The following is an 11638-nucleotide window of genomic DNA, read 5'->3' as shown; positions in this document are numbered from 1 at the left end:
TAAGAGATATCTCAGAGTTTCTGTCTCAGATCAGGAGCCATGGAATGGGACAGAATGAGGATAATTATATACTTGATAAACTTTCTTTGCTTTTCCTCATATCTGTGTCTTTCTTTATATGTCAGTATATGTCCTTGTTGTTAATGTTTAAATTTCCCATAACAAGCAACAAATTTTCCTACAGCAATTTTTGAAGTTTCCAGGATGAAGATGGGGACCCACAACATCAACTCAACCTGGTTTTTATGACGTCATGAATATTTTTTTCTCTTTTTTATGCGCTAATATGAGACCTGTTTTTGGTACCAACTGCACAAGACAATTTCGAATGGTGCACATTTTTGACAGCACTCTGGCCGGACCTTCTCATAGCGCTCAGGGACTAGTTATAATTTTCTTAGGTCAAAGGTTAATTTGGGAATTTTACCATCATTTGCTTTCACAGGAGCCCCTGAGGAGAACAGCGCCCCCATGTCAGCTTGAAGCAATCTTAGAGGACGACATCCCCTCTCCTTAAAGAGTTTTCCCTCAGGGTTAGGGACATCTTTTAGTGGTTGGTTTGGGGTTGAGGGGATGGGGAGATGTTTTATGGAATTAGGGGTATGTTCAAAAAAGGGGGGGAATAATTGGTTTGATGGGATGATTGGTATTTGTGAGTTACTGTTTTTAGAAAATTGTATTGGTACTGTTTCCTGTATATTGACATATTGAATATTGAATGTGAGTGTTCCTACCTCTATTTTTTATAAGAGTATGCTTATATTGTATTGATACATCGACCATATCACAATGTACATTTCTACCTCTGATACTATTTATGTAACAACATTGTTTACATTTGATATATAATGACATTGTTTACAGGTGAAGATCATTGTCTTCATATATTGCACAGTTGTTTATTTTCTTAGTCTTCAAGTTAGATAGGTATTAAGAATTTTATGTTTGCCATGTTTATTTTTAGGTTAATCGGTCTTCTAGTTACATAGAGATGATATTTAGTATAGATAGTATAATCTTCAGCCTCTTTAAAGAGCTGTAGAAAATGGCCTTTAACCTAGAATTCTGTGCCAACGAGACACAATTACTTCTGGCAATGCCACTCTACTCCTGAGAGAACGTTGAGCACCAAAGACACTCCACTGGGAGCTTGTCTTCTTGGCAGAGCTGGCCTTTGGGTTAAGAAAAGCCCATACCTCATCTACTGACAAAGTTATGAAACAGGATTGTCTTATCTTGCCAAGACAGGGTAGGATAATTCTAAGAAAGTTCCTTGCATTTGATAATGGTATGTCAGTTATGTTAGGCCTTAGCCAAAGTTGGTTGACTCAACATTGCGAACGAGAATTTGGGTCATTGCCCAGGTAGTCTCTTGTCTCTGTCATTTATGGCACATTTTGGATATCTCTCATTTGTTAAGTAATATTTATTCCCTTCTCAGATCTTTGACGGAGTTGAAGATTATATAATTGTAATTACTTTCTACATTATTTAGACTCCTTGAGATAGAATGTCTGGTAAAACTTTTGTTCTCAATATTGTTTGTTATATCTATTATTTGTTATTATTATTTATAGTTGTATTTGGTTTAGTTCTGTCTTATTTAGACAAAAAGGGGTAGATGTAGGAATAAGCCCGCCCATTGGGGGCAGGCTTGCCTCGGGCGAATGTTTACTGATAAATTGGGTGCGTAGAAGCCGCGCTTCCCTTCCTGCTTCTTGTACTTTGCTGGAACCTTGGTTTCGTGAGTCTTGTTTTCATTAAAGTTGTGCAAATACCTACACAATTTGTCTACATTAATCTAAACCGCCACAGCTTATGAGTGAAACTCTGGGCTATTTTTTTTTTTTGCTTTTAAATTTTATGAAGACAAATATACTGATATCCAGCAAATACATCATGGAGTACAAGGAGTTTCCGTGTGTCTGAAAATTGGAGGAAAAACTCCTTACAAGGTCTGGAAGTTCACATTGCTATCTTCTGAGCCATCCTTGCTAGAACTGTTAAAACAAAATATTCAAACTGAAAATATAGCAAAGGTCCCAGAGAATTGAAGCTCTGAACTTGAGTAGATATCTTTAAGGTACGTGTATATATAAGCTTGAGTGTATGTATGTTAATCATGTGAGTATCTGAAGAGGATGTCAGATGTCCTGGACTGGAGTTACAGGTAATTTTGAACAGTCTCATGTAACAAACCCAGGTCTTTTGTAAGAGCAGTATATACTCTTAATTGCTGAACATTCTGTCCAGCACCTTTTTTGTTTTAACTTTTAAGGGGTGAAATATCTCTATGGTACCAATGGTGGTTTTTGAAATCCTTGTCTCAGGTGATGCTCTTACTTCAGGCTCTCGGTTGACTATGGTTTAGTGTACTCATGTTCCTAACTCTATACAGGGAATTTTGAGTCTTCCCAAGCCAAAAAATTAGTAAATGTTGGTGGATTTGCCAATAACCTTGGTCTGATAATTGTAATTTGTAGATGAGTGTTGATATATCACATATATTTTATTAATAGGTATAATTAATTTTGTCAAACATTGCTATAAATGTTTATGAGATAGCTCAGTAGTTTAGCATTTAATCCTGAGGCCCTGTGGTAAGTCTCCTGTACTACAAAAGTTGTTAGTGGTAGAAAAAGCACTTGAAAAGCAAGAGGGCAAATCCTCACTGATATTCTAGGAGTGGAAAAATAGGGACTTTTTCTCTTTGGATGTATGGTGTGAGAAGTCCTTCTGTATATGTGTTGCTTCTAGTGGTTAATGAATAAAGAAGCTGGCTTGGCTTGTGATAGGGCAGTGGAGTGCTAGGTGGGGAAAACTAAACTGAATGCTGGGAGAAAGAAGGTGGAGTCAAGAGAAGTAATGAAGCTAATAGAGGGGAAAGACACAAGCTGCCAGCTGGAACTTTGCTGGTAGGTCTCTAGACTCATGGCAAAATATAAAATAATGGAATGGGTTAATTCTAGATGTAAGAGCTAGCTAGCAACACACTTAAGTAATTATCCAAACAGTGATTTAAATAATGTAGTTTCTATGTGATTATTTTGAGTCAGGGCAGTTGGGAAACGAAGAAACAGCCTTATTACTGCAGATGTAGGCAGCATTTGGGGGCAATTGAGAAGAAAAATATGGATAAACCAAAAGTCACCAGAAGAAAAATAAATCATAAGAAAGTTCCATTCAGTCAACTCAGATTCAGCTATGTTTAACTGAATATCTATTAACTACCAGATTTTTGGCATAATGCATTCCCTTGTACCAAGCATTGCCGTGCCACCTAGAATGAGGGAAAAGTGCCATCACTGGACAATCCTATTCCTGCCACCTTTTAATTCTGTGGCATCAAAATTTAGAGAATCTACCAGAGTATCATTTTTTAATTTGCATATTAGGAAGAGTAGGCAATGTCCCAGGTTTAGAAACTAAGGCACATAGCCATTGTAAAAGTGTTACCATTTCCATTGAACTATATATCATATTCCTGGGATTAAAATGTGAATTCAAACAAAAACATGTCCTGATCCCTATCCTCTAGCAACAATGCCTAGCATATCCCAGCTCTTGGTTCATTGTGGATCTGGGAACAAAATTCTAGATGGTGGGAGAGCTCACACTTTATGGAGCATGCTCCCTCTTGGATTTTAGCTCACTTTGTACCAACCCCTAGAGCAATTGTAAATTCTGCCTTTATTTTCTTTGGAATCTCGTTGATGCCTACAGAACAAGGACCCTTGTGAGAAGATTCCTGAAAAGTTCCTCAGAAGCCTAAAATCAGAGGAGAGCTAACAAGGGAACCTGGTTCACTAGAGAACAGAATAGAACCAGCAGATACCAACGCCATTAGCACTCACAATCCTCCTGTGTATAACACCATACCATTTCACACAAGAAAACAGGTCTGGTGAACTCTTAACCAAGTTAATCTTAATCAATAAAAATCAGGAGTCAGATATTGGGCTGAAAACCTGGACTATGAAAGAACTGGGAGCAGTCACTAGTTTCTTTTTACCTGTGTACTTCCTCTGTCCAAAGGACCAGGATCCTCCTCCAGCCCAGCTTATTACTTCTAGGCTCTACCTACCGAATGCTGGGATTAAAGGTTTGTGGCACCATCGTCCAGCTTCTATGGACAGCTAGTGGCTAGCTCCACCCTCTGATCTCCAAGCAAGTAAAATATCACACAATGGTCTGGAGCTAATAGATTCAGCATAATCTCACTATTACTGCTCCCCTGAGCTTTATAAAGTCACAGTCTGCTGGACTCTTGTTTGACTCATGAGAGGGCCAGACAGTATCTGGACAGATTGAGTCATTCTATACAATGAAGGCTTGATAATACTTCACCTGAATGGAGAGTACTCACTTAGAGCCTGATTTGAGAAATCTAGGACTCTGAGCTCAAGCTTTCAGTGACTCTTGCCTTATCAAGACTCATCTGTGAACACATTGTAACTTCTGGGCACCTGAGAGAGGCCTCAGACCTCTGGAGTATCCCATGGAGAACCAGAAAACCATGCTGGTTAGCTTTGTTCTACACAAGTCCCTGGGGATAAGATCAGTCTGGCAGCTGCTCAGGACAGGAGTTCAGCTCTGGATCCTGACCACAATAAGACAGTTTTTTTCCCACCCCCACACACCCCAAAACAGATCTCTAGAGAATATTAACCACAATGCCTGGAGGGGCAGGCTGAGTGAGGGTGGGGCCATGAGCCATGTGGACCTCTGTGCACTTGGGCAGCCATCATCAACAAGCCAGTGGAATCCCCTTCAGAAATCTTGCTCACTGGTTAGGCCAGAGGTACCTGTGACCTTGACCACAGATGAAGCCCAGCATGGGCAAGTGAGGAGTGTGGCTCCCCAAAATGAGGCATTGAGCCAGTTGACAGCACATTGGAGCAGGATGTGGGCCTAGGAGCATGGGCAGGAAGCAGTTACTCAGTCTTCAGAGCTTGGAGAACAGGTATGTGAGCTTCAGTCAGGGAAAGGCCAGTAGAGAAGAGGTAATATGGTAACCTTGGAGAGGATGAGAAGGACCAGACTGAGAGTAATGTATGGGTAGATACTGGTTTAGGGTTGCCTTTTTGCTAATTGTAGATTTGTTTACAATAACTTTGGTTTTTACTATCATGTTGTAATGTTAGTAATCTTGGTTTCAAATCTCCTCAACCTGTGATAATATTTCATTTATCTGAATCTTCTGAGCAAAGGGAAACCACATATCAGAGAGACAGGTTCACAACATAGGATTAGGAGTTATGTCTGCTGCTGCACAGGATGTTGCTGTTCTTCTTTTCTCCCCCCATCCCCCTCATTTGTCCTCTCCTCTCTTCTTTCTTGCTTGCTTTTTTCTTCTCCCCTCCTCTTTCCCCTCCTTACCACCCAACCTCATGATTTCTCTTCTTCCTCTTGCCCATCTTCTTTCACCTATTTCCTGTGAGCTAAGCACTGCCATTATATTTGCTAGCCATGGATTCTGTCAAGCTATGGGTTCCAAATAATGATACAGAAGAAATTTATCTTCATTGGGCTGCATGTAGTACAGGTGTCAAGGGCCACAGAGCTCTCAACAGTCACTGTATCTTTTGGTAGTGCCATTGCTCCCAGGAATTCACCATCTGAGAATTGCCAAAAAATGTTATGTTAATATATTTTTTCTTTCTGGAGAAAGGTAACAGATATGGAGCACAAGGCAGGGTACACGATAAACATGTACTCTAACATGTAGTTACATTACCATTACTGTCTAATATTTTGGGAAAGACAGGCTATAGGCAAAAAATAGTGCTTGACTTGCCCTGCCCCGAGGATACAAACTTCAGTCACTAGGGTATTCATAAACAGTTACTGGGGTTAAGGCCTGATAATATAGAGTATATAATACAGAGATAATATAGAGTATAATATAATATCTGAACCAAAGGGACTTTTTCCAGTTGAAGAGTAAGACCCACTGTCCATTTTAGGAACAATAAAGGAAAAAATAGTGCTAGCATCACATATTTTGAGTACAACAATAATTGAAATAGGGAGAATGGGGCACTCAGTAGAGAACTGAGCTACTGGGCAGAGACAGAGGATCAAAAGGTCTAAAGTTCTAACCTTTGCTTTGAGGTATGAGAAAGGCATCAGAAGGATTAATGTAGGTGTCTTATGGTTCTATTGCTGCAACAAACACCATGACCAAAGAGCAAATTGGAGAGCAAAGAGTTTATTCATTTCATATTCTATATTGCTATTCATCACTGAAGTAAGTCAGACAGGAACTCAAAAGTGCAGGATGCTGGAGGCAGGAGTTGATTCAGAGGCCATGGGGGGTCTGTTTACAGGTTTGCTTCCCATGACTTGCTCAGCCTGCTTTCTTTCAGAACCTAGGCTCTCCACTCCAAGGAAGGCTCCACCTGCAATGGGCTGGGTCATCCCACATTAATTACTAATTGAGAAAATGCCCTACAACATACAGGCATTTTCTCAACTGAGGTTCCTTCCTTTCTGATGATTCAACCTGGTGTCAAGTTGACACAAAATCATCCAGTACAACAGGAGACCACCAAAGTTGAAGTGTGTCTTAGAAAAGGTGGTTCCAATAGCAAACTGTATGGTCATATTTGAGGACATGTTGCAAGGAGGGGCGGCTTGTTTGTCCCGGCCACCCGGTTAGCTTACATCCAAAATAAACACACAGAAATTGTATTAATTAAAACATGGTTTGACCATTAGCTCTAACTTCTTATTGGCTAACTCTTACATATTAGTTTAACCCATTTCTATCAATCTGTGTATCACCATGAGGTGGTGGCCTACCAGAAAAGTTTCAGCACATCTACCTCCAGCTATGGATCCATGGCATCTCTCTGCCTCTGCTTTCTTCCTCCCAGTACTCAGTTCTGTCTTCTCCACCTACCTAAGTTCTACCCTATCAGCTATGCCAAGGCAGTTTCTTTATTCATTCACCAATGAAAGCAACACACAAACAGAAGGAACTCCCATACCAAGGATAGAGGTAGAGACCAAAGAAGTCAATGGACAGACACTATACTTAGAACACAGCCTGGAGATGGGAAGGAACACTTATAATATCCCAAGTCCAAGATCCCTGTGGAGGGAGAATTAAAGTGATCAGATTTAAAGTAGGAATTACCAGAATTTCATGGAAGAAATTTGCAATCTTTAGGAATATAAATGCACGGCAATTTCAGGAATAGCAGTGAGTTTTAAAATACATGTTGATATCTTCATGGTACAATTCCACTCTACAAATTATTCCTAAGCAGGGACCATAATGAAAACTGTAACCAAATGCGTATAAGCAGAAAGGGTGAGCTTAACATTATTATTAATGACAGTAAATAAGAAATTATACAAATGCCACAGAAGATCCCATCTGGTATGTCCATTGTAAGGACTCTAATGGAAATCTTCAAAATCTTGTCACCCAGCAGCAGAATGTGGCATAAAGTAAACATCCAGTAAAGTTCTTTTATTATTGAAACATAATTATAACAGTTCATTCAAATTACATTTCTGAAAAATCTAGAAACATCAGAAAATCTGTTCAAAATTACAATCGTAGCACACTGAATAATTCTAATTTCATTCTTTTCATTATTTAAATATATTTTAATGATATTCTTTCCCCTACCCCAAATATTCTCAGATCCTCCCCGATCCTTACCTACCCAATTTTATGTTATTTTCTGCTTAAGAAAAAAAAAATACAAAAACAAAAGCAAGCAAATAAACCATTAAGGCAAAAATACTAAAACAAAAAAAAGCATACAAAAAACATGAAGTTCATTTTGTGTTGACCAGTGAATCTTGGGTATGGAGCTTGCTTTGTGGGTGAATGATATACTCACTGTCACTCATTTTCTCTTTGCCAGTAACTATCAATTGCAAAAACTTCCTTTTATTGTTGTTCTTTAACAAAATAATAATAGTAGATTTTCACCTAGAGTCATGACTTATTTAACCTGAGGATCTTGGCCACTTTGTAATTCCAGATATGGATTCCATCTCATTGAGTAAGTGCTAAATCAAACCAGGATAGTTGGTATTACCATAACATCTGGGCCTCTATTGCATCAGTATATCTACAAGCAGGTTGCTGTTGTATGCCATATTGTTTGTAATTAAGTTATGTTGGTGATTATCTTTTTCCCCCGGTATCATGCAGCATACCTTCCAATATAATAAGTGCTAATCAATAGAGGTGAAGCACCAACTCAACTTTCCTGTGTTCAGTGACATCATTGTGTTCAGTGATATCATTGACTTCAGTGACAAAAGTTTACCATCAGGTTGTAAAGAGGAACCAATAACATTGGCAAAAACCTGGAATGTTGCAGAGGGGATAGGAGGTCTTTCACCAATGATTCAACAAAATATATTAAATTACTAGTACAGGGAATTTTACTCTGAGGCATACTATATCTAGTTTGGATGTTGTCTTATCCCCACCACCACAATACCTGATAACTATTTGAATTCTTTTCATATATGTGCATATTTTATGAAACTTCTTTAGAAGTAGGTTTCCATATGATGTTTCAAAAGGTATTTAATGTTAGACGTCCCTCCATATCATACTTTTCTCTCCTATATCCTTCTTCATTTAATCAGGACCAACACTGTCATGTTGGACCATGTACCAACCAGCCTTTCCTATTCTCCCTTGCTTTTATAATTAATTCTGTGTTTCTCAAAAAGTCACTTTTTGTAATGGCTGCAATTATGATGCAGTATATACTTAATTTAGAAAGAAAATTATCTGACAATACTCAGCATTTTCATCAAGGAACAAGATTATACTCTGATAACTCACCTTTAAGTTAAAAAGCCAAGTAGTTTATTCACAATGCAAAGCATGTTTATACGACATTCTATGTTATTTATTTCTAGAGCATTTTCTATAATGTTACTGAGTCATAAATGGATCCCTTTGTGATGTCTAAATTATGGTCACTTATATATCAGAGAAGTGTGTAGACTTTATAAGTTGCTTTTGCATTCAGTCACTTCCTTCTCATGTTAGTTCAATGACTCCTTGACTCATTCCTTCAGGTTTCTCTGTTGATTGGCTAGAATTTTACCAGGAATTTGTATCCCCAAACCTATTTCATTAGATCTGACTATCCAGAATCTGTGAACTATTGTAAATGATGAAAGAATAAGTTGAAGTTTGTCCTTGTTTCCGACTCAAATGTTATGCCTTAAGTATGGATAAAAAATATGTAATTTTTAAAAGAATTACTGACTGGAGAAGTTTCCTTCCAATATTAAAAGAAGAATGCTTGCTTTTCTTACTAAAAAAAACAAGGGTTAGGTTTATGCTAGTAATATATTTAAAAATACCAGTCTTTAACCAGTGGCAAATTATCATGTTGATGGAATTGACAGTAGAGGACAAGAAGGAAAAAAATAAAATGGTAGCCTCAACCCACTGAATAATCTTCTATTGTAAAATAATAATCTTGGAGAGCTGAAGAGATGGCTCAGTGATTAAGAAAGTGTACTACTCTGACAGAAGACCCAAGTTTAGTTTCCAGGAGCCACATTGTGTGTATAACAATGGCCAATAATCCTAGCTCCAGAATATCTGACACCTTCTTCTGGTCTCTAAGGGCACTAAATTTACACAGAGAAAGCCCATAAGCATACATATTCATGAAGTTTTTTATTAATTTAAAAACTGAGAGATAAAATTTCAACAAAACCTAAGGATTCTTGTCAACATGAGTCTTTGATGTGAGCTGGGTGTTAGTCATTGTGTTTTGAATATTTTAGTGGCATGTTGTACTGTGTAGACTAACAAAAATTATGTTGATTCAATGAGATGAAAATATTCCGGGATGACTTCCAGCTCTATACTAGAAAGAAATTGCCAAAAAAGGCATTACAAAGAATCAATTTTCAGGGAAATATTTGGTTGGGGAATATTGAATTTAAGGTTCCCATATAACATTCATAAAGAAATAATATTCCTGAATTAGTAGCAAAAAGAAAGAATAGGACAATCACAGATTCCTGGGTGGCTTTGCATAGTGCACAATGCAAGTCATATTCAGTAATAACATGAAGAGGACAGGGCAGGCACTATGCTGATGATGGTCTTAGACTGAACAGTGTATGCTGATCAAAGGGAAAGGAAAGATAATAGTAAGAATGTTGGAAGTTTCAAACACAAAGGAGAGGAAAATGATGGGAAAGAGAGGGTTCTTTGAGACACAAGAGAGGCTGCTGAACTCTCTTCAGGTTATTTTTGTCTTTTGTGCAAGAAGTTCTAGGAAACTATGAAGGTGACAGTCAGAGTAGCCTACTCATATACCAAAATGAAAAACAAATAGATGGGTGCTTTATGGACATTCTTGGGTTCTTGGGTGTATGTATATACAAAGATAGGTGTGTATGTGTGTGTAAGGATAAATAGAATGGTGAACAGATCCTGTATTCTGAGAAACCACATAAGAATGAAGTGCACATGAGCTATATCTCTGTAAGTAGAAAATCGAAGGAAATTCTCTCTGGGGAAGTTTCATAAGGCAAGAGTGGTCCTATGTCCTTGGTTCCAAAGAAGGTGACTAATTGGGACTATACAAATTCGTGAGGAACAGCATCTCTGTCTGTAAAACAAGGCTAAAACAACTGGACTTTATGTCACTCAACAAAGTCACCTGAAATAATGTTCCACTCAAGATTTCTTTGGGATCTTCTATATTGCTGTCATGATTGGTAATATCAGGTACACATGGTGGGGAAGCAACTCCATGGGAGTGCCTGCCTGAGAAGAACACAAGCATTTGGAAGGATTACCATCCACCTATCCTCAAGTGAGGTCACAGCTCCACCCATTAGAGCCAGCTAATGTTTTGACCCAGCCCAGCTGCCAGAGAACAGGCCCAGGTGCTGGCCCCACAGGTTTTGGTTTGAGTCTCAGTCACTGTGGTATGTTTTCGGCGGCGGAACCCAGCTCACTGTCCTAGGTAAGTGGCTTTAATTCTCCTTTCTATTCAGCCCAGCATGTGTTGTCTTAGAAGGATCTGTTTTTTTTTTCTCTCTGAGAACTTCTCATCTTCACTCCCCTAACTTAAGGACTGAATCCTTAGCCTTCTTCATGGTGACTAGGGGAGATGGGCAATTAGGAGAAATCTGAAGGAAGGGCCAGCAAATCAGAAGCAGATGGCCTCAGATTCTAATAAATATGTTGTGATCTCATGGGCTTCAGTTAGGGTCTGATCAGAGTCAAGGGCTTTATTCTTGTTCTCAGACAGATTAATCATTGGGAATCATGGACTGGGTCAAAGAACGGGCACTAGGACTTTGTCAGAGCCCACAATATCTTCTTAGAATGTGAAGGGTTGGATCTAGATATGTAAGGGCAGCTTCCAGGGTCTTGGATTAACAAAGTGGGAAACACGCAAGCATAGTGAAGGAGTAAGTTTGTAATTGTCTTCAGTTATCTGACCATTTACTGAGCTACTGAGGTCCTATAGGCACAGAGACAGTATTTATTATCAGGGTAACCAAATCCTGGTCACCTCAAGATTAGCTGGGATTATGTCTATAAAGACCCTTAATCCTGGGTTATGATGCCTTGTGTTTCCATTGTCAGATTCTTTTTTTTAATTGTCAGATTCTT

At 38.6% G+C, this 11638-nt stretch overlaps 1 gene segment (V, D, J or C); it reads left to right on the top strand.

The window, feature by feature from the left end:
- The window catches only part of LOC126494628 (immunoglobulin lambda variable 4-69-like), a 442151-nt gene that overhangs the window by 429331 nt on the left and 1182 nt on the right, over nt 1–11638 (top strand). The window contains 1 exon segment of the V gene segment in view: nt 10945–10982. Within this exon segment, the coding sequence occupies nt 10945–10982 (38 nt within the window).

This window comes from Alexandromys fortis, unplaced genomic scaffold (genome assembly GCF_014885135.2).
Source record: "Alexandromys fortis isolate MF-2015 unplaced genomic scaffold, M_Fortis_MF-2015_v1.1 scaffold_334, whole genome shotgun sequence".
In the NCBI taxonomy this organism is placed as follows: domain Eukaryota; kingdom Metazoa; phylum Chordata; class Mammalia; order Rodentia; family Cricetidae; genus Alexandromys; species Alexandromys fortis.
Note: the sequence above shows the minus strand (reverse complement) of the source record. Positions and strands in the feature narration are given on the sequence as shown.